The sequence below is a fragment of the Cynocephalus volans genome, chromosome 5 (assembly GCF_027409185.1).
Source record: "Cynocephalus volans isolate mCynVol1 chromosome 5, mCynVol1.pri, whole genome shotgun sequence".
Taxonomy (NCBI): Eukaryota; Metazoa; Chordata; class Mammalia; order Dermoptera; family Cynocephalidae; genus Cynocephalus; species Cynocephalus volans.
The window spans coordinates 56,361,842-56,388,056 of NC_084464.1; the positions used below are offsets into that span (position 1 = coordinate 56,361,842).

Genomic DNA, 26,215 nt, shown 5'->3' on the forward strand with positions numbered 1-26,215 from the left:
TACTACCGTAAAAAGATGGCTGCCAAGTGATCAGCAAAATGACTCTGCTATGTCACATTAGCGGGGACAGGACATTACATGGTGCACTCTTTGTGAAAGGAAATTTGTTTTGTTGTTTTATAAGTGCATTTTGGCATGCTTCAGGAGGAGCACTCAAACTGGTGCAGTGCAACATGTTGTGGATATGGTGCATGGAATATGGCTGGATGGCCACATAGTTCTCCATAGTTGTTAAGCATTTCTCAGTCAAGCTTTATAAAAATGGACAAAATGGATGTGCGATTTCTGAAAGCAGAAGTTATAATGACAGTGTTACTAACTTTCATTGTGGGTTAGAAACAATGGGATGATTAGCTAGACTATTGCTTAGTGACTTAACAGTTCCTCATGGACTGTGCTCTAAGGTTGTGTGAATGCCATGACCTTTTGACCATGCTTTCTTCTTGTGCCCCTGAATTTATTGCAACAAAAGTCATATTCAGCCAAACACACTCAACTTTTTGAAAGAAATCTTTTCTGAAAACTGCTTTTTTATTTTCCATTTTAAATTCATTTTTGATCATGATTTTCCCTGAATGACTGCTGCCACACTGTTATGATCTAAAATAAGCTAGTTGGCAATGGGAGAGAAAGAGCCCTGGACCAGCAATCAGGAACTCTGAGTTCTAGTCCTGCCACTAACTATGTGACTTTGGGCAGGTCCTCATCCATAAAAGAAGTACATTGCTCTAAAATTTAGAGTCTAAATGATTTCTATTGCCCTTTTCAGCTCTCTGATTCTAAATGACTTTCAACAATACTTAAGAATTACAGTGAGAACAAATGGAATTTTTCAGAAAGAAAGTAAGTTTTTACTTAAATGAATGTCCTTCAGTAAAATTTCACAGGAAGCACCAAAAAGGCTTGTCTCTAAAGAAAGTTTTTGCCTACTGGATTTACTAGATTGCCAAATAAGAAGAAAAGAGTTTTTTGGGGAAAGATAGTATAATATGATATCCTGGTCCAGAAAATTTTCTTTCAATCAAGTCACTTATCTAAAAGAGGAGAATATTCATTCATCTATTTATTGCATAAGTATTAATTTGAGCACCTACCGTATGGCAGGCATTGAACTAGATTGTGGCATATAGCTGTACATAAGACAGGGCCCTCATTATCGGGACAAATAAATACACACAAGGTATTTGGTAACTGCTGTAAAGGAAATAAAGAGGTGTACTTGAGAGGGTGGGAACCTACTTTGGTTATGGGAGACAGGCAAGGCCTCTTATAGGAGGTGCGTTCACCCTGAGGTCTAAGCAATAAGAAGGAGAGGGCCCTACAGAGAATCAGAAGGAGAGCATTCTAGGTATATGGAAAGGTCCCAGATGGGAAACTGAAAAGGAAACAGTGTCAGATGCCCAGAGAAAGATGATGGGGTCTTGAACTAGAGTTGTAGAAATGTAGAGAACTGAATAGATTTGAGATAAAGTGTCGAGATAGAAATGACAGGACTTGGTAAAGGATTGAATGTGGAGAGTGAGGGATAAGGAGACATCAAGGAAAATGTCTATGTTTTTGGCTTAAGCAACTGAGTGAATGGTCCCATTTACTGAGATGGGGACTGTTAGGGAGGAATAAGTTTTTCTGGAGGGAAGAATCAGGAATTCTATTTTGAACATACTGCATTTAAGATATCTTTGAGATATCCCCGGGAAGACGTCAAGTAGGCAGAGGGACACAAACCTGGAACTCAGGACTGAGGTCAGGGCTCAACCCAGAAATGGGGGAGCCATTGGTGTGATAGGTGGCATTTAGTGCATGGAATTGAGAGCATCTTGGGCAGTGGTTCTCCACCCTGGCTGTACACTGGATTATGTGATGAGCTTTTAAAAAATAACTTTCCCCCAGGACCCACTACCAGAAATTCTGATTTGATGGATCAAATGTGGGATCTGGACATCCATATTTTTCAAAGCTCTGTAGGGGATTTTTTTTTTTTTTTTTTTTTTTTATCTAGTTTAATGGAAGGACCACTGTTCTAGGGAGAAATTGTAGCTAGAGAAGAGGATCCAGGACTGAACTTTTATGTAAGAGTCTTAAGGATAACAGGAATGTTTTTCATTCTTTATACCTTTCTCCTGCTTGGAGGATGTTCTCTTTGGCCCCTTGGATGAGGTTTAGTTTTCCCTCCACCATGGCAGGGTACCCCGCCCTTCATTTAAATCATTGTGACCTTTGTCTCCAGTGTCCTTGATTTCTGAAAAGATTGCTTGAGTGCTGAGGATTTAAGTACATCTTCTTTCAGTTCATCATTCGAGTGTTACCCTGATGTGGTTTAGTGGTAGTGGGTATTTGTCACGGTTGAAAGACGAAGAACCTGTTTAGCTTTTGCTCTTCATTGTACTGCAAGAATTTTGTTGTGGTTATGGTGGTGGCTATGAAGGGGAAGATATCTACAAGAAAAAATGCTTATGTTTTTGTATGTATGCATCCACAGATAAATCTTCTCTGAACTATTTTAGGATGTCTGTAGTTACTTAGTAGCTCTCTTAGAAGATAATTTCCAAAAGGTCAATGTGGCTTTTAAAATGTCACCTGCTCTTAAATTTTTCACGCTTACCAGTGCTATTCCAAGTCCTTCGTTTTTGCCTACAACTTCCTAAGACTCCCTAAAGCATTGGGATAAGAGAAAATTAAAATGTACTTAAAAATGTACTCACACATCCACACACTGAGCTCATATCTCATACAGTCTTGCTGAAAACCTAATAAAAAGGCTGTAGAAAGCAGAGGCAAAGCTTATTAAATTTTCTTGTGGCCCATGGCCCACATAAAGTCCCAGTGTATAAAGGAACCATGCAAGATCATGTAGCCCTCCCCCTTGCCCTCAGGGAATCTGCCATTCCAAAAATACGGCCTATTAAAAAAAATAACTTCCAGGGACAATTCCATAAGCTTTCTTGTTAATGTTTACAGCTGTATCAACACCACACCAATACGTGTGTGTGTGTGTGTGTGTGTGTGTGTGTGTGTGTGTAACAGAATCCATGGATATAACTGACAAGTACTATATAATTCCCTAATTGGTTTAGACCCAGCAAGGTGTATTGATGGGAGTTTGGTGAATTAGGCTACAGCCATTTGTTTAGGGTAATGGGTGAGTTATAAACTTTGTAATTGAATCCTTGCTACTACTTCTGCTTAAGTTGAAAACCAGCCTTGGCACCTAACTGGGCTCAGTTCTTAGGTGTCTCACTCTGTGTGATCTGGATATGTTCAGTTCTCCATAGCAGCTAGGAGACAAAGGGAAGAGAAAGCCAGAATGCAGACAATGATGATGCCGCATGATGAATGGAAAGCTCATTTAACTCATACTAGGGCCGTATCTTAGTTCAGGCTGAGCTAGTTCAATAGCTGAGGACCACAGGCTAGTTGTCCTACCTATGCGGGCCTTAGTCACTTCATCTATGAACACCTTACTTGCCAGGGTCCAGGAGCCGTTTTGGGTCATCTCTAAAAGTCTCTTAGGGTTCTAAAATTTATTTGTAATCTGGATAAAAGATCATAAATGGTAAGGGAAACAACAGTTGTGACAAATAATGAGTTTCCCTAGTTTTTCGTGATCATTTTTCTCTCAGGTTTAGTTCCCCTCTTATAGCAGATGCCCAAAACTTGCACTGGCAGGAAATAGGGTGGTGGGTGCATTTCAGTTAATGGGCCTAGTTGGAACATGTTTGGCGGTGGAGACAGCTACACTCATATTACCAAGCCTTGGCTTCCTGTCTGTTTTCTTTGGGCTGGGTAGGCAATGAAAAAGGAGACAGGAAAATACATTTTGGGGCAAATAAAATAAGGAATTTGTCTTGCGAAGACAGCTTATAGTTTGGAAATTCGAATGTTCAACTTAACCCTATCCTGATACATTCCTCATGTCCTGTTAAGATGAGGTGTTTGCACTACCGATTTAGTAGTGAAGAACTCATTCTTGAAGACTTTTAATAATCCTCCTTCAAGGTTTTTTTTCTTTTATGGATAATAATCCTAAAAAAGGGCAAATTCTTAATCATTCATCATATTAATGGTCCTTTTTTGAATCAACCTTAGTAACTTAACATTTTTACTAAAATATTGGAGCAACATATGAGGGCCTCACTGGTACAGAATATAGAGGAAGAAATCCACAGTATATTTTTGTTTATGCATTAGGCATTGTACCTGTTTACCACAGCACCACTCTACAGATTTACACTTAACTATATCATACCCAGATGCAGATGTTTTTCTGTTATAATTGTACCAAGCCACTATTATACACCTTTGTTAAGGATGATCTGATGCTTTTAAGGAATTTTTAGTACCTTGCTATATTTTAATTTTCATATTACTTTAATATCCAGAATTTCTTTAGGTTTTAAACTTGGATAAACTAGAAAAGAGATAGAAACTTTTAAAAAAAATTAATGAATTGTCACATTCACATGTTTACTAAAAGAGTATTTTTTAGTTTCTTTTGCAAAACCAGAGTAATAGATTTGAAATAAAAAAGCATTCCATCTGATTTAACAGTTTATTGTATGTTTTTGGGCTTTGACATATCACAATATATCCAGATTCCTGTTGAGAATTTGAGTTTCCTTGTCTTCATTTCTATTTTTTATCTCTTCAAGACATTCTAGTTTTGAGTTTGAATTTTTCAGAAGAGGTTCGCAATGAGGGATAGTTGTAACATAAAAAAAGAAAAAAGTCACTATGGTCATTGTGGAAATTTCCCTTTGACAAATATGTTTGTCTCTGTTTCTGCCCCAGCTTTGTAACAGTAAGTCTAACATGCCTGGACTCTCTGAACTTTCAGAGGAGGTTTCCTCCATCACGAATAAGCAAACACGCCCCAATACACACCCACCTTTCCAGTTTCACCGAGAGGACTAGAGGAATAGCCCAAAGAGCTCCTCTTGAGCTCTTGTTTCCGCTTTCTGTACTCAGGCTTGATCCCAAGTCACCCTCTGGACCCTCAGCTCTACATTTATAAAACAGAACTAAGAATGCTTGCCACCAGATAATCTTTATAAAGCAATTTGAAACGGAAGACATTATATAGACACATCATTATAAATCAGTATTGATAATTCCTTGGATTAAACCCCCAGTATGTATGTTCACATATCTATTTAGCATGGTCAATTGTTCAGCTAATTAATATGCTTTTATTTTATGATTTGCTGTTTCCAGGGCACAGACAGAAGCTTGATGACTCTAAACCTAGTTTGTTCTCTGACCGCCTCAGTGATTTAGGGCGCATTCCTCATCCCAGTATGAGAGTAGGTGTCCCGCCTCAGAACCCACGGCCCTCCCTGAACTCTGCACCAAGTCCTTTTAATCCACAAGGACAGAGTCAGATTACAGGTAAGACAGACTCATAGGTCTCACTTGCACAGACTCTGGCAGGCTGGGGGTGAGGGGCTACCAGATGAGATGTGTTCACTTCAAAACTCCTGGAGCTGTGAAATGGCTTATTATTAAAGACTCATGACATGAAGATTCTGGTTTCTTCTTATTAAAAAAATTCCTATATTTAATAACTTTGGGATAAAATTTTGGGGGAAATTCCTACTGATGCTGTATGCTGCAGTGATGTCCGTCTGCACACTGGTGGAATGGTAATAACTATTGCTCTTTGGGAGAATGTTTGTTATAAGTTCCTATATTGTATCCAGGTGTTGCAGGGGATAACATCACACCCTCACTATTAGAAAATTAGTCTTACTGTCTCAGATTGGGCTTAAATTTCTTACATGTATAACTGTTTCATTAAGTTTGCTTGAAAATTGCCCAGGGCTAACAGGAAGCTTTGATTAGTAGTTACAAGGCAAGGTCAATGAGTGGCTCATCCAGCAGACAGAATTCACTTCTGATTCACATTTAGCTCTGGTTCCTCATGTGACATTTCTCTTTATATATTCTAGTAAGCAGCTTACTTTACCTTTCTTCTTAAAAATTAACATAAGCATTACATTACAGACTAATCATTTACATTTGATACATTAAGATCCTCAACTCTTTTTTTTTTTCTGCCCCACTTGTATAGAAACAGATCTTATTTTAAAACTAGTTTGCTTTTAAACCATGGTGACAAAAGAGTGTGTTAATCATAGATCTTTAACTTGCAGATCAAAAATATTGAGAGCTGAAAGGAACTCTACATGTCATCTAGTTGCTATTGCTGGGTGGAGGTGGACTAGAACAGAGGGAAAATAAGTCAAAACAAAATGTGTAATAAACCCTCAATACGGATCTTTTTTGTTAGATTTTTGTCTATAGTGGTTAGACTTGAATGTCCTTAATGGTCTCAAAATATAAGTGTTTATAAACTAAATGACCTACTGTTCCTCTCATTATGTAAATGTATTCTTGGTTGTTTACTCAGAGTAGGTTTCACATTTCGTGGCTACATTAGTCTGAATGTATGGGTTTGCATGAGTATACATGTGAAAATAATGTAGAATTATAAAAATAAAATATCTAAACACTGAAGACAACCATCTGCATCAAAGAACAGTAGAGCTCTGTGCAGAACGGCCATGTTTTAGCCTATATAAAACTTTAAATGTTGATATGTGGAAATCAAAAGGTTAATGTGTTCACTAGACATGTGTCCTTGATAAAAACGTAAGACTGAAATTCACACCAACTTGTGCATTTGAAGCTTAACTATAGGTGCTACTGCATTTAAAGTAGTGGACTTTAGATCATCAATTAAGGCTCATAAATAGGTGTCTTCTTGTCTTTATAGTAATCCTTAGGCTCTGTGTGCATGTGTGTGTGTGTGTGTGTTCTTGTGTGTGTGTGTGTGTGTGTGTATGTGTGTTTGTAGAACCATATATATACACACACACACACACACACACACACACACGAGAGGTTTTCAAAAAGTTCATGGAAAGATTCGTGTTACCTTTTAATTCTATTTTTCCACAAATTCTATTTTTTCCTCATATAGAAAAGTATTTACATATGATTTGGATGGACTTATGATGACTAAGGAAGATGCTTCTCTCAAGGCTTTGTTCTTAAATCTAAGGATGAGATCATAAAATAGAACCAGAGGACGTTTTAGAATCTAAAGTTAAAGTTACCTTAGATATCATGAAACCAAAGGCTGGAAAAGTTGTGAAGAGGATCTGCATTTTAGCAGCATCCCTACCCACCAGATGTGAGTACACAGAGTGAGGCTCTGTGAAGGTGTGAGGCACGTCAATGCCAGAAGAGCATCTCAGTGGATCAGGAGTGCGGCTGCCTCCACAGACCTGGCTTCCTCCAGTGTCAGCTTCTCTTCACCCTCCTCCCTGTTGGGAGGCTCAGGAAGGTTAAACTTGTCTGCAGTTACACAGCAAGTTAGTGGCAGGGCAGTGAACATATTCACTAGATATATTTCTAAAAATGATAATATAAAACATTTTATTTCTAGATACTGATAGCTTCCTGGAATTTTTATATTAATGTGTTAGCTCTTCATTTTGGGATCATAGTACTAGTACAATTATTTTATAGATCAGACTTCCTCCTCTTTTTCCTCCCCCCCCCACTCCCCCTCTTACTCCAGGTATTGGACCCAACAACTTTGCTCAAACTTTCCAAATTTGCAGATACACACACACACACACACACACACACACACACACACACACACACACCCATACACACCCATACGCTTGCCATGCGAGCTTTCTTTAAATACTCCCATATCGTTAATGAGATAACACAAGTATCTGCCCTTAGTTAAGGATGCATAGAATTCTACTGTGACCCATATTATTAGGAAAACTCAGGAACACCTGAAACAGCAGCAACATCAAAGTGGATTGAATAGATTTAATTTTTTCATCTCTGGATTAGTTTTCTTATTTATTTAATAAGTATGATTTAGGGCCTACCACACATAGAGAATTGGGTCTCAGGTAATATGCAGGAGAGAAGAAAAGTGCTGTCCTTGAGTTAAAGTCTAGTTGAAGAGACATCCTTCCCAGCCCTTGCATACCACATCCTGTGCCCCAGACTGTAATGTTATTTCTCGTAATGTTGTACACATTGTTCTCTCTGTACCCCTTTTCTAAGGCTATTGCATCTATGTTAGTCTCTGTCTGTTGACAAGATTCCACCCATCTTTCAAGGTCATTATGTTATTATCTTCTTCACCTTCATCCAAAGGCTGCCTATCCATCCTCTAAGCTTCAGTTGAGGTTGCCTTATTTTATACCTTCTGTATATTTCCCTTTTCTATCCGCTAGACTGTAAATTCTTTGAAGGATTTATTACAGGGATTTATTTTCTTTTGTGCCTAGCACAGTGGTAGTGTCTCATTAAATGTTGAATTAATGAAAGTTCAGAGAAGAGATCAGTGCAAGAAGGGCTGGGATATCATGCCTTTCTTATTAGCATTAACTGTTCTTTCTAATTTCCTATCCCAAGGTGCCATTGTTCCCTGGTGATTGAATAATAACACCAGAAATCACATTTCAATATAACACTTATAATAGTTAAACCATTTGGTTTTACTCCAGTTTAGGAGCTACATAATTGCATGACTAATTTAAATTCTTGAGCCTATAATGGATTTTGTAATTTCTTTGCAATATGCCATGTCTGCATTTTAGTTCACGTAATCTTTTGGACAAAGACATTTGTGACAGGAAGGGGCCAGTTACCTCTCATTGGCTTGCCACTCTTGATATCTTGCACTTTTACCTCAAAACTGTAGATTATGATCACAGCTGAATAGTGGCCACTAATTCTCCCACGTGGCAACACAGAAGGCAAAATACTCCCAGAAGAGAGAAATGAAATGAGAAATTATAAATTGAGGAAGTCATAAGCATTTAGTGTTCATAATTAGCCTTCTCTGATGTCTCTTACAATTCCTGGGACCAAAGGTTATAGCCATATGGTGGTCTGGCTTCTTTGCAGTCCAGGTCTGTTGGCTCACTCTGCTGAGGTCTTTAATGGCTATGTTCTGCCTGAGGGCCCAGGACCTCCCCACAGCTTCCTGAGGAAGTTGCTTCCTCTGTACCTTTTTATCATTCAGACATCTGCTGCCTGCCTCTGGGTGCCAGGAAACACCTAGTCTGTCACAAATGTCCACTTCTTTTGATTCAGAATGTGGTGATAGCAATAGAGTAAGGATACTGTGTTAGGAGATATCTCTCTGGATAATCATTGTTTTAAACCTACTACCCTCTGGATGGGTCAGCTACACCTAAAAATAATTATGCTGACTCAGGCCCTTGAGTTTGGGCCTTTGAGATAGGGCATGAACTGTTTATTCCATTATTCATTCATTCAAAAAATACTTATTGAGTGCTTACTATCTGCCAGCCATTAGTGTAAGTGAACAAGTTAGACATAGTTGCACAAGGAACTTACATTTTAGTGACAGATATAGTCAATAAATAGGTAAATAAGCATACATACAAGATAATTTCAAATAATAGGTAAGTACTGTGAGGAAATGGAATAAGCTAATTGTGAGAGAGAGCAACTTAGGGAGGAAAGGAGCGTATTTTGATTGGAAGTTGGGAAAAGGTTCTTTGAAGAGCTTTGAAGATCTGTGAGGAATAGCATTTCAGGCAGTAGGAAACTCATGCAAAGGGAATGATATAGAAAGGTAGTCAGGGGCTAGATTATGGAGACTCTTGGAGGCCATGATAAGGAGCTTGGATTTTGTTCTAATTGCAGTGGGGTGCTGTTGAGGGATGTGAAGCAAGGGAATGACATTATCAAATCTACATGTTTAAAAAAAATCTGTTTGGATGCTTTGTGAAGAATGGGCCATAAGGACAAAGATAGCAGAGTTTTGTTCAGGAAGCTACTGCAGTAGCCTGAGAGAGTTAAGGGTGACATCAATGAAGATGGAAGGACTCTGAAGGATTCTGAATACTTTCTCTTTTTTTCAAATAGAGTGCCTACAACTCTAGCTGATGGTGAGGAGAAGACAGGACTTCAGGGTTTTTGGCCTGGGCAACTGGAGGATGGTGGTGCCATTTACTGACATGGGGAAGACTCAGGATGAGGCTAGGGTAAGGGTGGGAAGCTCAGAGAGGCGGTCATGTAGAGAAAAGAAGAGGATGCTAAGGCACAAAGAGACTTGACATTCTCACTCTGCAGCAGCTCATAAAATTTCCCTTATAGCCACCCAAGGGGCTTCCCCTCATAGGTTGCATGATTCCCTTTTGTGATTTGCTTTCTCCTTTAAAAGTTGCTCTTGATTCTTAATTGTTTTTTAAGCACTCAACAAACGTTGATTTTCCTTGTATGTAAATGCTGGAAGGAAGAGCATAGACATTTTCTTTTTTGGCTCAGCCCCCCATCTGCAGTTGCCCTTTAACCCAAGAGTAGACTGCATATGCTTCTAGATATTCCATCATGTTATTTATGGTGACTTTCTCCTTTTCTAATGTACAAGCAATTCATTTGAAGTTTCACCTACTGTGGCTTTGGATCCTAAATTAATATGTCATGGTATTTCCTGCTTTTCTCTCTCCCTGGATTTCTTTGTATTATTTTTCCAAACGCATTTCTATTCTTTATTCAAGACTCAGATCCAATGCTGCCACCTCTGTTAGGCCTCATCCAACCTACCCAAGCTGAGTCAGGCTCCCAAACCACCTTGTACAACCCTTGATTATATCATGTTCCATGGGGGGACAATGACTTGTTTACATTTTGTCTTCTTTGTTAGACTTTGAACTTTTTAATGTCTGGGGCCATGATTTATTTGTGTATCTCCGCTGTCTTATATAGTGCCTAGTACTTAGTGACTTTTGGTTTGGTGATAAATGAATAAATGAGTCATTGACATCTTCAGGAAGTGTGACCCACTGTTATCCTGGTCCTAACATTTTTCTACTACCTGTTTGATTGAATTACTATTAGCTACCATTTATTAAATGCTTATCATGTGTCAGGCATTGTTCTAATGAGTTTAAATCACACACTCCTCACGACAGCTCTATGAGAATAGGTGGCATTATTATTGAAACTCATGGTTAGAGAGTGAAATAACCCACCCAAGGTCCCACTTGCAACTAGTAAGTGGCAAACACAGGAATTAAAGCCAGATTTCCATAGCTTGAGGGCCCTGTGCTTTTAACCTTCATGTACCCTTAGGAGGCCAAAATGTACTTTTATCATGGCTCAGTTTCCTCTGATTTCAGCACCTGAAACTTGCATTTATACAGCTCCATATTATTTACAAACTAGTTTTCCATAAGTTCTTTAAAGCCTTAAAACAATTTTGAAAAGGACATATTTTACAGATAGAGGAAACTGATTCTTTGAGAAATGATTTGTTGAAGGCCACTTCAGCTATTGTAATTGACTGTGAGTTTCAGATTCTTAGCAGGCAGTCAGCTTCATATCCCCCACCAGATTGAGGATCGTCAGCGTGTTGCTGACGATCTACATGACATGTATCTTAAGGGACTGATTTTTTTTTTTTCTTCTCTCCAATGGATATTATTTAGGATCCTCAGAGACAATGTTTCCATAAAAGGGATGCATTGGGAGTATCTGAATTACACTTTAAAAAGCAAAATAATTATTTTAATGATTATATTACAGTTATATAAGTATTCAAGGTAACAGTTATATGTGCATTGAAGTTATATATGTATTGCAGTTATATATGTATTCAAGGCAACGTTTTTAGGAATATCTTGAAAAAACAGCTTGCCAGATATTCTCTAGAATAATAATAATAATCTTATCGGCATTTACCTTGACTGAAGTGGTTTCCAACCAACCTCAGTCTGATTCTGTACTACCTTGACAAACAGTGTTCCTTGAAAACTTAAGAGGATCTCAAGCAATTAGGCCTGCTGGGATTAGTTTGTGCATATATTTGGCTGTCCTAGGACTGGTTCCACTGTGCTTGTCCCAAAACACTTACTAGCGTAATCCTTTCAGAACTAGGAAAGCACAGCTGAGTAGTGTGTGTCTCAAATTACTGTTCCATTCAAGTGCTGGATGACCACATGATTCTTTAATGTGAAATAATTTGGGAGGTGAAGTGGGCATGGGATGGTGGTGGCTGTGAGTGCGGGGGAAAATGTACCCATAAGAGACTTGGGGACTGTTGCTGGTAAGCAGGAAGAATGACTGCAGGGCATCATCAGTGACCATGTGCAGAGTGGGAGTGAAATGAAGTCTCTAGCTTCACAGCCACTATGGTCCTACTCACCTGGAGGCAACTTGTGTCTCAAGGAACTGAAATAACCACACTCAAAGGCAGGTTGTTGGAAGTACTTTAATTTTACTTTTGTGGTGCCATGTTTTAATTTCTGAAGTTACTGGAAAGTCTTGCCTTGTCTTCGTACCCAGCTATCCTGGGTAAATTTGCTGCTGCTGTGCATATGTGTGAGTGAGAAATCTCTTTAGAGGAGGATGCTGGTCACAATCCTTAATTTAAAAAGGGCACAAATCCTGTGTGTAAACACTGTTGCACATCTATTCAGTTCTGGCAACTAACTTATGAGGAAGAGTAGGATTTAGGTGCAGCCCGTGCTAGCTTTGGAGAATGAAGTTCCGTAGGACCCTGTGAAAGGCTGGGGGTCAACATGTCTTGCATGTTGTTGCTTAGCTTGTTAGCAGTATCCACAGATTAGCTTCTTAAAGGTGCTCTGTTTGGATTTCTGTCAGTTGTAATTCCCTTGTTAACTGAAGATACTCTCTGGCTTTACTATGCTTTTGTAGGTAGAGAGGAGTGATGTTCTGAGAAAAATTAATTTCTTGTTCCAAAAAGTTGTCTTTGTAATTTTCTTCTATCTGGAATAGAAGATGCATAGTTAATATCTAGCTGTGAGAAGAAGAGTTCATCCCTACATAATGCCTCACTTTATCCTTCTTCCCCAAGACTGTTCAGTTTCTAGTCTGTCTTTAGGTCTTCATGCAGAGGAAGTCTTGGTTTAATTCTGCTGTTCTTTTTCAAAGCATCATCTTTCTCTTTTTAGATTTATGTTTTGTTTTAGTTTCACACACATGTGTATGTATGTATATGTGTACACACAAGTGTCCGTACCTTTTCCCCTCTGCTAGTTGCCTAGGAACCTTTCTTGCCCCTTTTTACCTTTTGTAATGGGCAGCAGGCAAAAGGATCGGAATAGTAGACGAACTTTGAAGGAAATGTTTAACCTACAGGGCTAACACAGGACAGGGGCAAGTGAGGCATGAAGTTTGGTACAGTGGATGCTCTGGTGGTGTATTTTGATGTTTAATCATGGATAGGCCCCAGGGCTTCCAACAGAGAGTGAACGTGCATTAACTATGCAGTATTAATAGCAACAATAATATATTATAGATATTATCAGTCTAAAAAGTGTTTTCATTCCATTTTTTTCATTTTAATGTATACACAATTATCCCAGGAATAAAATTATATGGGACTACTCCAGTTATGGCCATCAGATTCTGTCCGGGGTTTTCTTTATTGTGATAAGGACTTGCTTTTTAACTGTTAAAAAACCGTTCATTTTAATAGTTAAAAGACAGATTTAACAGAAGAATAAATATTGTGGATCCTATTTAGTGAATTAGGAAACTGAGGCACCAGGAGATTTCTGAAACCCTCAGAGCTAAAATTAGAAGTCAGTGTCTCAGGAAGGTGAAATCTGACAGGATGGTTTTAGGTGGGGAGGGGGTGAGGGTATAGAGAAAAAGATTAAGAAGAATGGTAAATGTTTGGAGCTGGCTCCAGGGTGAATGGTGGAAAAGGAAAATGACTTTAGATGAGCATCATTGAGGACCCAGCTGATGGCAGAGACCATTGGAAGAGCCAATCAGCATGATTATGTGACCGTCTCCTGCAGCTGCAGTTTGTGAATAGGAATAGGCTGTGGTGTGGTGGAACACCACTGTGAATGACATTATCTTCTAGGGCTGGGTAGGACTCTGTAAAAGTTAGGGAAACAAGGAGGATGTTGATCCAGTTGCCAATGTGGGGAAATGACCTGCAGGGTTTGTAGATTATGGTGAAGATGGAAGAACTTCTGAAGAGGAGTTGACCCATCCTGTGGACTTAAAGAATGAGCAGCAGCTAAGTGGAAAGGTTAGGAGGAAAGATCTGGGGAATCCTAGTTTCAGGTCAGGTGGAAAGTAGCAGGAATGTCAAATAGAAAGGTTCAGAGTAGACAGGATCTCTTGGCCATTTCTTCAACCATTCCTCATATGACAGATGGAGGTCCCAAGCCTTGCTCTGTCTTTTCTGGTGCTCCAGTCTGCATGTCTCCTGAGAACACAATCCTCTAGCTATGTCTGACCAGGTCAGTAGGGGGTCTACTAATATTCTGCTACTGTATCCCAAGATTGTGTTAACTTTTTGTCATCTCATCACTCTGTGGCTTACAGTTCATGAAAAACTCTGCTCTTGGGGCAGGCTTCCTTCCGCCACTCTGTCTTGCAGGTGACCAAATACAGCACTGCACTTTTGTTCTTACTCAGTTTCATCATATCAGTTTCACCTCCTTTCTCCATCTTGAAGGGTTATTTAATAGTTCTGATTCATCTTCCAGTGTGTTGGTTATTTCTCACAACTTTGTCTCATCTTGAAGCTTGGAAAGGTTGCTTCTAGTCCTTAAAGACTTTGGGCAGACCTAGGACTATAATGCTCTTGAATATGTGACTATATATCTCTCTCTAAGCTGACCATGATCTATACTAATGACCACTTTCTGGTAGGCCTTTAATCTAGCAATAAATCCCATTAGAGGTAAGGCATAGATCTTGCCAAGGTCCAGATACACAACAGACAGGTGAGCTTTCTTCTAATCTATTGCTCTGGTAATCCTAGGAAACAGGTTTTAGTGAATCCATTCTGCTTTTCTGATAGCCACTATGGAGATCTAGTGTGAAAAGTTCTTGGTACATAGGCTACTGAAAGTGACTTAAGTGTTTTCAATGGATTGCAAGGAAGTCAACACCAACAATGTCTCCAAAAAAACTACATAACTTAGATTTTATCAATAGCAATGCCATTTTCCGAATAAGGTAGATGGGAAGGGAATGTAAAACCTACTGTATTTTATGTAGTAAATTTTAAAGGCATACCTTCAAATAATTTAACTGTCAGGTGGAATAGTAATCCCTGAGAGTGAAACTAAGATTACTTGTGAGTAGAGTTACAGGGAGACATATTTTGCTTAATATAAAGAAGAACTTTTTAGACCCTGTTCTGTCAAGTAGAAGCCCCTTACGTATTAGACACCATAAATTCTTGCAATATTGTGGATTATAATTCATCTTGGAACAGACACTTGAATTCATCTAAAGTAGAAAGCTGCTTTCCCTTATCTCCTCACTTCTCTTGGGCCATAATTTCCTCTTAAGCTGTATGTTCTGCTCTTTCTATTTGAAAATCATTCTTCTTGATAGGGAAGATTAAATCAAAATAGTGTAGGGTAATTTTCCTTTCTAACCCATTAATAAAAATTAGGTCCATTGTTCTCAAACTTTGGCATATATTAGCATCACCTGGGGAGCTTGTTAAACGTACAGATGCCCAGGCTTTACTCTTGAATCAGAATGCATGAGGTGGAACTGGCCCAAATCACTCGTAGCTGCAGGCCCAAGGCCTATATCCCCAGGATAACTTTGCCCATTCAGAGCCAATCCTGATTAGCCTGGAGCCTTATTCCCAAGGTCAGATGATGTGTGGAGGCAGCTAATGCCCTAGCCTGAATGCAGCCCCTGGACTCCACCCTTGTGTCCATTTTAGCTGCTATTTTCCTTACACACTCTTCTCTGTGAGCGTGGTTCTAGACTGGACTTCCACCCTTCTTCGATTATTGTGCTGCCAGTGGGAGATTATAAAAATGCATACCTGATTATGTCACCCCATACCTAAAACTTGTAGCATGACCCAGTAGGTTCTGCATAGCCTGGCTCCTCCCTTCCTGCTCTCCAGTCTCATTTCGTGCTATTGTCAACCTTTCATCAGTGCTCCAAACACACTGGCTTTTTATCAAGTCCTCGGAAAAATAATACTGCCTGCTTTTCAGTACCTGGACACATGCTGTTCTCTTTGCTAAAGTGCTTTTAACCCTACCTACACTTCTGCTTGCCATTCAGGTCTTGGCTAAATCATCACTACCTTAGAGAAGCTTTCCTTGCCTGATGCTCTGGTGTAGTTGGAGTCCCCCACTATACATTCTTATGCTGACGTGGACATTTGTTTTTTAGCACTTATCACATTTATATGATTATTGATTAATGTCAGTCTTTCCTACCCAACTGTAAATTCTGTTAGAGCAGGGATTAGGTCAATTTTTATTCACCATTGATATTCCTAGTGCCTAGCACAGTACCAGAATGGGCGTTCAATAAATATTTTTTCAATGAACAAATGAATGAAAGACTAGAAGACAATTCCTAGACCATGGTACCATCATCCATCTGCCAACAGGTATCACCATGCCTGGGGACCTTCTATAATACCCCAACTGCTATATCTGACCTCCTGGATGTTGACACCAGCCTTATTTGAATCTGAATTTTCTACGTCCACTTCAACACTGTGATTTGAACTAAGGGTCACTTTTTCTGGCCGGCACCACATCCCACTTGTATTTCAAGTTCTGGTCCTACTTGCTTGTATCTTATTCCCTTACCTCTTCTGGCGTCACCATCGAGGTTCAGGATATGCCAGGGCTGAAGCCAGTTTAGGTGTGACGTGTGGTATAACCTCTTGCTTCTTCTATTAGCCTTTTCTTTTAAACAAGAAAAGCCCCCTCCCTTTTCTGTAGACAGTTCAGTCCCATCCAGCCAAAAGTTTGTGATACTTAACAGGCACTTCTCATCACCTTTTCTTAACAACAGAACTTCCTTCTTACTTTTGTTTTACATTCTGTTACAGGATGTGATATCTTAGGCTATATATATCATTTCTCATTCTCTTCCCTGCTATTGTCTCCTAAGATTTGTATTGTAACATAACCCATTGGCGCACCTGGTGCACTCTACATAGCATCCAATTTTATCTGAGCAGTTTGATGCTTTCTTCTCAAATTTCAGTTTAAAGCTCTCTGAAGCAGTTGGGTTGGTCTCCTACCAAATGATTCTGGTAGCCATGCTGGTCAGTTTGAGAAGGCCCCTGGAGAGGAAAAGGGGAGGGAGAGTCCTGCTCTTGGGTCTTCTCTGATGACATGAGCCAAAATGCTCTGTGATGGGAGGTGTCAGTGAGTGCCAGTTCCTGTCAGTTACCTTTTATAGTTACCCAAATCAGTTTTGTGTGGCTTCAGTAATTTCTGTTGTAATTACTGTCTCCAGAAAGGACTAGGGGCAGAGAACTCAGTTTTCTGAATGGTTAGAATCATAACGTTTTATAGTTGGAAAACATCTTAGAGATAACCCATCTATTCTTATTTTATAGGTAAAAACAGTGAGGCTCAGAGAAGGTAAATGATTGGTCCACAATTGCACAATTAGTGCCAGAGCCTCCAGTCCAGGGCTCTTCCTATGCTTGGAGGAGGCTGTTTGTTTTAAGACTGTCATTCCCATTAGCCAAGAGAACCAGAATTGAGTGGGGAAAGCTCATTCTAAAAATACAGTCTAGCTAGAAGGGTTATTAGAGAACAAAGAATTTTTAACATTTAGTATTCACTGTAAATTGTTTTGAAATGAGAATCTCTGTATGTATGAATGTGAGTATATTTGTATTATGAATGACAGTAATATGACAGAAATAGTCTAAGAGAGAAATTATAAATCTGCTCATCTGTGTTAAGATTATCGATGATATTTAACCTTGGTAGCAATTAAGAAGCATAGTTCTAAACTAGTAGACTCAATATATACTTCTTAAATACCCCAGTTTTCTCAAGAAAAATTTGAGATTTACACAGCCTGATTAGGGAAAAAATGGGTGGAGGATAGAGGGTGGAAACATGCGGCTCTCTAGTTGAACCTTACTCCCCAAATAGGGCAGGTATTCACTACAGACACATGGAGCCTTGGCAGAAATCACTGGCTGTGGGTAGTCGTGTCATGCTACACAGAAGCCTGCTGGCAGCATAAGCAGGAAGAAGTCTTTTGTGCTCTGGTTCAGGCTTTGTCTCTGTTGACTTGTTTCCACCCATCTCTGCATGAAGTTCAGTACCATGTCCACAAGCAATTCTTAGGAAAGCTGACCCTTCTTCACACCCACACATATTTAACCAGTGTTTACAAAGAAGGAGCCTTGCTAACAGCAGCCACCGAGTTTCCACACATCTTTCACTGGGCTTTTATAAAGCCCCTGTCTGCTCTGCTTCTTCCCTTCCTCCCCCCAGACTTATTCATTCAGAAAATAATTCGACATGTTTTCCTAAAGTCAATTTATTTTCCTAGGGTGCCTTTTCCTCCTAACCCTCCTCCTTCCTCTCTTATTGTGACCCCAAGTGTTTCAAGGTCAATAATGCAGATGTGAAATTTGGCTTTGCAGTCATTTGAACGTATGGAGACTCTTAGAGCCCATGACTCTTTTAGGAAGTGTGTAGCCACCCATCTTCCTTATACCAGTAATTGAACTTCCAAAGCTGTGGTCCAGCTCAATGAAGACAATTTGCTTTTCTCATATTCACAGGTTTACATAAATGGTTGTCTCCATTTTTGCCTGATGAAAGACAACTTAAGACATTTGAACCACCTCTCTTCCAATTAGCATTTTTGAGCACCCCCTGGGTGCATTATCTTCTGTACTTTTATGTGTTGGGGTTTATAGAATGGAAAGCAGGTGCCACCACTCTTTGAGAAGTCTAAGCTGAAGGAACACCACTGTAGAAAGAGAACTTATAAAATTGCCTCTGACACTGGTGCTCCATGGCTCATTTCTATCTTAAGAGTTTTTTAGAAAACACAAGTACAAGCTTGTGACAGACTTTGCCTCAGTTGGAACACATGCTAAAGGAATTCTGTATGTTAAATGACTGGTTCCTTTTTATGGCTTTCAATGGTTTCCACCTCAGACAAAGAAAGAGAACTTAACCTGAACTCTTAATAGCTAGATTTGGTATACTCTCAAAAAGGAAATCACAATTTTTCTGGAAGTGTGCAGTTGTAGATCTGAGAGGTCTGATAAATAGCCTAATCTAATGCCTGGTAGTAGTTCTTAGTATGCTTTCACAGTACTGGGACTATTTTCTTAGAGGTTTCATCTTCAGGGTCTCCAGGAGAAACCTAGGTCCTCTGTGTCTTTCTCTTCTCTCCCATCTAGCCATTCTGATTAACCACATCCTGCCTTTGAGTACAGTATGCTCATTATACTCATATAGGAAAGACCTGATTTTTTCTCTCTCAAGTTTAGATTACAGGTCAAATTTGATTACTACTTCTCTCTAAAACCCTCTATTTTAGGTGGCGAGGGAGAGTTAGTGGAGAAATAGGGGTGGAGTCATATTTAAATGCTCTTGAGATATTTAGTATTTCAGATTTCCCAAACATTAAAGAGTATATGCACATAAAAAACCTAACACCAAAGGTTTTGATTTTAAATTGTCATATCTCTGTAAAAACATATATTAATACTTTGAATTTCTATAATATAGTAATAGAAGAAATATTGATACTGTTTCAGAAGACTACCATATAGAAAGAATGAATTACAGTTTTCAAACACCATAAAAATATTTAATTCAGCAACAGTTTTCATTTCTTTTGAAACTTTTTGTGAAATAGAGTTGAATTATTCTCTGAAAACTTGTTGTTGCTTATAGGTAGTTACAGGTCACCCAGGACGTAACCTCAAGGCCATGATCGACACCTTTGTTCTCTGAAACATAAAATCAAGGATATCCTTAAAGCTGTAGGATACGGTACTTCTCTCCATGTTTCTGCAGGCTCCAAAAGATAAACCATCTAATATAACTCTGGATGGGGCAGAGAGACAGAATGGATTATACTTGCTCTGTGGGACCTGAAGTTGAGATAAAGACAGTTTCTTGTTTGTTAATGGTTAATTAGTAGGTTTGTCTCAGAGATAGGCCATGTATCTTCCCTGTTAGTAACTTTAGTATTGACTGGTGGTGCCTAAAAAACATCTATCACCTGCTCTGACTCATTAAAGTTAACACTGAATCTCAGAAGTCTCAGGTTTCTGCAGGAAGTTGAGTTCAGAAATAATTTATGAGATCAGGTTAAGGTGACTTTTCTCTACTGTAAGCACTAATAATTGTTCATAAAACAGCAAATATGTCATAATCATATATTTATGATAGGATTATATTTTCTTGGTGATTGAGCTTTTAGGAAGCCAAGATATTATACTGCAATTTTTTTCTACTAAAAGATTGGAAAAAGTCTAAGTGTACAGTATTTGAAAATACATGAAAAAGATTAGGATTTCTCCATCTGGAAAGAAACCAAGACTAAAAAGGAATATGATTAAAGTTAAATTGATTGTAAAGGGTACTGACACTACTAACACAGATATATTAACCAAATTGTGAACCTGCAAAACACAGGAAGTTCTCAAAAAATTGTCCTCTGCCAGAATAAAAGGTTAAGGGCTGGAAACAAATATAGAATGAAAGTTCAGTAAAGTTAGAGGTTTTAACTGTGGTGAACATTTATTGGGTTCTTTCTATGTGTTAAGCTCCTTATTTCATTATCTCAATCTTCATAACAACTTTATGAAGGAGATATTCTTACTTATCCCCATTTTACAGATGAGGAAACTTGAAGCTTAGGTTATGTGATTTGTCCAATCACACAGCCCAGAAATGGTGGATCTGAGATTGATCGTCACTCACAGAGTACTAGAGAAGGCCTTGGGGTCTTTGGAGACCATTAATTTTTTAAAGTTCCTGTCCCCTTTTCAGAATTACTTATACTGTATCTAGTGAGCCCCATATGGCAGTTCTTGTGTTTTATTTTTCTTTAGTATCTCTCTCTAAGTCAGTCATATCATAAAATCTTGGCACAGTGACCTTGGAAGAGATTGGCTGGGCTGTAGCTTGTCCTCTGAGAGACAAAAACCAGAAAGATCTTTTTACTTGTTTGGGGACAGTGAGAAGTTATGTTTCCTAATCTTGGATATCTTCAGGAAAGGCCTCCACTAAAAGCAAAACTATCCTTTAATAGACTGTTCTATCATATATTCTGCAGTCAGGAAGTTTATGTAAAGCCTAAAACCTCACTGATAGAACTTCTTTGATAGTCTAAGAGGAAATTAGAGAATGGTTAATTACGACTTCTGATTAATATTCCATCATTCACTCAAGCCACCCTGGGAGGTTCACCCAGTAGTTGTTTATCGAGTACCTACTATGTCCTAGACATTATACTTAATTATGCTGAGTCTGATCATGGAAATCTTTAAGAATAACACAAGACAAACCCAACCACCTAGATAGTTTAGAGTCAGATTTTTAATTTTTTGAGTAATGATGATGATGATTTGCCATTCACTGTAGATTATTTAATCTTCATTCTGAGGATCCAATTCTCTGAAATAAAATTATAATTCTCATTTTACAGATGAGGAAATTAAAGCTCAGCAACATTAAGAAACACATCCTAGATCACATGGCAGGCCCTTGTCCATATGAGATCCTAAAGAGAATAATAATAGTTTTAATTTAGTACTTTACAGTTATCAAAATGCTTTTACCTATATTATCTAATCTAATTTTCCATAGAAACGACAGTAATTATTGTATTCATTTTACAGATAGCACTTCTATTTATTATGTAGTTAATATGTACTAAGAGTGCCAGATACCTTTTCAGATACGGCCTAGTTTATGTAATGCTCACAAAAACACTAATAAATATCATTATTCCTGTGTTATAGATGAGTCACTGAGGCCCCAAAAGTTTAAGAGATTTGTTCAGCGCAGTGGGGAGCTGTAATTCAAGCCTGGGGTCTTATCTGCCCAGCAGTAAGCATGACTAGTTTGCTGCATTCACTTTACCATGTTATGCTGCCTCAATTTCCAGAGGAGGAAACTGAGTTTCAGAGACTTAGCTAACCATGCTGAGGTCAGTTTATAAATAGCAGAGCTGGGACTCCAACTCAGATCTTCTCATGAGAAAGCCCGTTTGTTTCCCACTGTTCTGGGCTGCCTCTCTGCACAAGGAGAACTAAGGCTGCACTCTAAATCCAAGTTAAATGCCCTAATCCCTTTCTGATATATTTTAACTAACTTTAATCATTTTAGTGAGTCGTTACTTTTCTTTGTATTTTTTCCCATTTTTAGGCAGGGGGCTCTATACTACTCGTAACAACGTGTCATGGTAGAGGGATGGACATATAGTTTAAACAGCTTGCTCAGGAAGTCATCTAGTGAAGTTAGATTAGAGCTCAATCCGAATTTGAGTCCTATGTGCCCACGTCATTTATCTATGTGGTTCTATGCTTTCTACCTATTAAAAATGTTGCTTGAGAGAAGGCCTCGCCTTTATGAGATTGCTTTCCTGTGCTGTAAGGAATGAATCTTTTTCCATCTGAAGATCATTTATTATTTCTCTGAACAGTGAATTATATTAATGGTATAAGGCAAGGAAGTATGTCAATATCAGATATATAATAAGGACCAGTCACTCAATTTGAAATATTGCCAGTCTATACAATCTCAGCTTTGTGAGTTTTAAAGCATAAAAGTTTATTACTTTAATGATTAAGTATCCTTCAGATTTCTAAAGGAAATCCATGTTAACCATTTACAGTAGTAGACTTTTATTCAAATTGCAGATTGAGGTAAATGTTTCTTAAAATTGAATTGGATGAAATTTTTCTATATGTCTGTTGGTGTCAGTAAACATCAGATAAATATCCAGATGTATTTAATTATTTCCACTCAAGGAAGTATGTCCTATTTAGACTGTCTTTAAATAAATTGTTTCTGAATTGAACAAATAAACAAGAAATAGCTGGAACTAAACTGCTTTGACTGTATAGAAAAGCTGAACAAGGCTTTAAAAGAGGAATCCTCTCAGAAAAACCCATGTCTTATTATAGTCATTTTTATTTTGGGATAAAAATAAGCCTGAATTGACTGTTCAAATATATTAATACTTTTTGAAAATTAAGCTTTTCACTTTCAAAGAGTGATAAGTGACATGGGGATAATTTTAAAACTATTCCAAATGTATTAACTCTAGTTCAGATATGTTTTAAACATGGATCTGTTCCTATGTCACCAGGAGTTTTTTTTTAAAAAAGGTAAGAATTAATACTTGCTGAGTGTCCCTATGTTATTCTTAATAATTTCTCATGTAATTCTTACATCCTTGTATTCCTTCCCCAATGCCTTTTACAGATGAGGAAACTTAGGCTTAGAGTGGCTTAAATTAAGACAAGATCACAGAGAAAGTAAAAGTCTCAGAACCTGAACTTAATTTTGAACCTTCCAAAGTCCATGCATATTCTAATATACCAAGCTATCCTGTGAACAGCCTGATTTATTAGAATTTCTAAAAGTTAACACAAAAAATTAAAAATTAGCATAAAAATCACATGTTAAGAGAAATTTGCTTAGGATTCTGTTTGATTAGCCCTCAAGTTTGAAATACACACCTTTTCACCTTGGAAACATACAGAAAATTTACCTTTTTTCTTATGTAGACTGAAGGTCTTTTAATAAATCTACTTGGCCTTGAATTTGTAATTCCAAGAAACTCCATAGAGATACATCAGTAGATATTTGTAATGCTCAGCAATTAACCCTAACCAGTTGACTGTCTATTATTTTTATTATTACAGTGACTGTAGGTAACACTAGGCCACATTCCAAACATGTGACATCTTTAAAACAGTTTCAAATAGGATTAAAAACATTTCCCTGTTCTTTTGTGTTGGGTCTTTTTCCTACTGTCAGAAACTCATATGCTAAACACTGAAACTGGATGGTGATAAAGCTTTTTAGTTATTGATGATACTTGATTTTGAAATTAAGTTTTGTCTTTTTTCTTAAAGGTTACTTTCTGGTTTATCTTTAGCATGAGAATGTAAGAGGCTCCCCTCCTTTCTATTCATTTTATATACCGCCCCCTCCATTGTCATCCCTACCCCTACTCCCTTAACCCCCATTCCACTGACCTGCCTGGAAAGAAAGTGCACCATGCTGAAATCATGGAATCATATACTTTAAAACCAAAAAGCATGTCTGGAATACATAGCAATAAAAAGCACAGTCTACATGTTCTTTAACTAAGTTAATTGTTAAAAAAAATTTCTAACTTTTGAAAAGTAACACATAGTCATTGGAGGAATTTTAGAGAATACAGAAAATAAAACATAATTCCACTATATAATGATAACCAAAGCAGTTTGTTTTCTAAGTGACCATTACACTTTCCAAATAGAAATATTTATGTGAGAGAGAAACAAATGGTCCTTATGCATGAACCATTTTTTTTTGCTTTTGTCGCAACTGGGAAACTAGAGAGCTTCATGCTATTCAGGGCCTGAAAGGGTGAGGTTTTAGGAAATAATCATTCCTTATGTATTCTCATTTTCCCCCCTGCTTTATCTTTTCTGAGTTTTGGGTTGCCTGTTTCTAAGGCTGCAATGGCTGGTATACTAAAGATTTTTCTTCTTTTTCCCAGACCCCAGGCAGGCACAGTCTTCTCCGCCGTGGTCCTATGACCAGTCTTACCCCTCCTACCTGAGCCAGATGACATCCCCGTCCATTCACTCCACCACTCCGCTGTCTTCCACACGGGGCACAGGGCTTCCTGCCATCACCGACGTGCCCAGGCGCATTTCAGGTAAAGACTGTGCTTTAACTAAAAACCCACCCTTGTGTAGGGGTCTGGGGGAGTGGGATGGGCCAAGCCTGCCTAATCTATGCTCACATTAACTCTCTATTAGAGGCATGTGGGCAAGGGCAGGACAACCGGCAAACAGGGTCTTCTGAATTATGGGGTTATCAAACACTTGAACATTTTAAGCCAAGAGACTGAAAATCCACCAAGAGATGGCATGCTTTTCTTATGATGATATTTAATGCCACCCAGGTAGTGTCCTGCTGAGTTGTATATCATTTGGTGGGCACCGTCTCAAAATTAGGGCCTTCTCCTGAGGGTCTTATGCCAGGCCTTTCTCTGCTTGTGTTCCTTTCTTTTCCTAACATCTGCCTGTAAGCCAAATTACAGATTGATGGCACAGCCCTCTAAAGGCTTGTACATCCCAGGAGTCTAAGCTTGTCAGTTCCAAGAGAGAGCACCTACAAATTTAGGATCCTTATCAGAAACTAGTCATTAGAAATACGATGAGGCCTGGAAGCATCTTAAAAGGCAATGTGTGGCCTCCAAGTGGCCAACTCTAGACCAAGGCAGCCTTTCCATTAAGCATGTAGCACACTGCTGTCGCTCTCAGTGTGGCAGTCCTGGTGCTCACAAATTCACTGTTCCAAAGGCACCACAGAAATTTGTGGCTCATGGTGGAAGTGCATGTGGTAAATGACCTGGCTGTCTTTCTCCATCCTGGGGAATTCATCAAAGAGAGTCAGAAAGTGTCTGTTAAGATGTCAAACTGACAAGTAGAGAAAAATTAAAGGCTCTCAGCCAGTCAATATGAGTCACGTGAATAAGAAAAAAAACCTCTCAGTACACCCTGACATATGAATTGCAACATTGCCCCCATAAAAAAAAAAGACATAGACCCACAGAGGCACACACCCCATTTGGGTCCCATGTTTGCCAGACACTCTTCTCAGCGCTCGGGCCCCATGCACCTGTTTGACTCCTGGCCAGGTTAATGCCTTTCTTTCTCTTTGTGTTTCTGTCTGTTTCTCTCCCTCTCTCATTTTCTGCAAAGCTCGAAGCCGTTACTCACTCCGCTGAGTTGCATCACTGACAAGCTGAAGCTCCACCAGCAGGCTTGCAGGTTTTGATTAGCTCAGACTCCTTTATTTCTTTCAACTTGGGAGGAGGGAAGGCTTTGTTTCTCAAGCAATAGCAGGAAAGGGCTCTCTGGTCCTAGTGCCTTCATATTTTCTGCAGCAGATGGACTCCCACGGGGGTGAGTAGGGAAAGAAGAGGGGTGGAGGGAACTTCAAGATTCTTTGGAAAACCATGTTACTACTTTTCATTATGACTTCTGTTATTATTTTTATGAATGACCAGGTATTTATCGGGGAATTGTGCAGAGTTTAGGCCTTTAGTTATCATTTCCCTTGCCTGGAATCACCATCTCCTTTAGGCAAACATCAGTTAAAGACATGGGAAGAGATAAGTAAGGAACAGGGCTGATGTGAGGTTGAAGGCACAG

General features: G+C 38.7%; 1 protein-coding gene across 3 annotated transcripts in view; it reads left to right on the plus strand.

Moving 5' to 3' along the window:
- The window catches only part of RUNX2 (RUNX family transcription factor 2), a 207,594-nt gene that overhangs the window by 152,317 nt on the left and 29,062 nt on the right, over nt 1-26,215 (plus strand). For all 3 annotated transcript variants that reach the window (XM_063096835.1, XM_063096836.1, XM_063096837.1), the window contains exons 5-6: nt 5,212-5,385; nt 24,550-24,711. In XM_063096835.1, the coding sequence (XP_062952905.1) occupies nt 5,212-5,385; nt 24,550-24,711 (336 nt within the window). The remainder of the gene's footprint in view (nt 1-5,211; nt 5,386-24,549; nt 24,712-26,215) is intronic.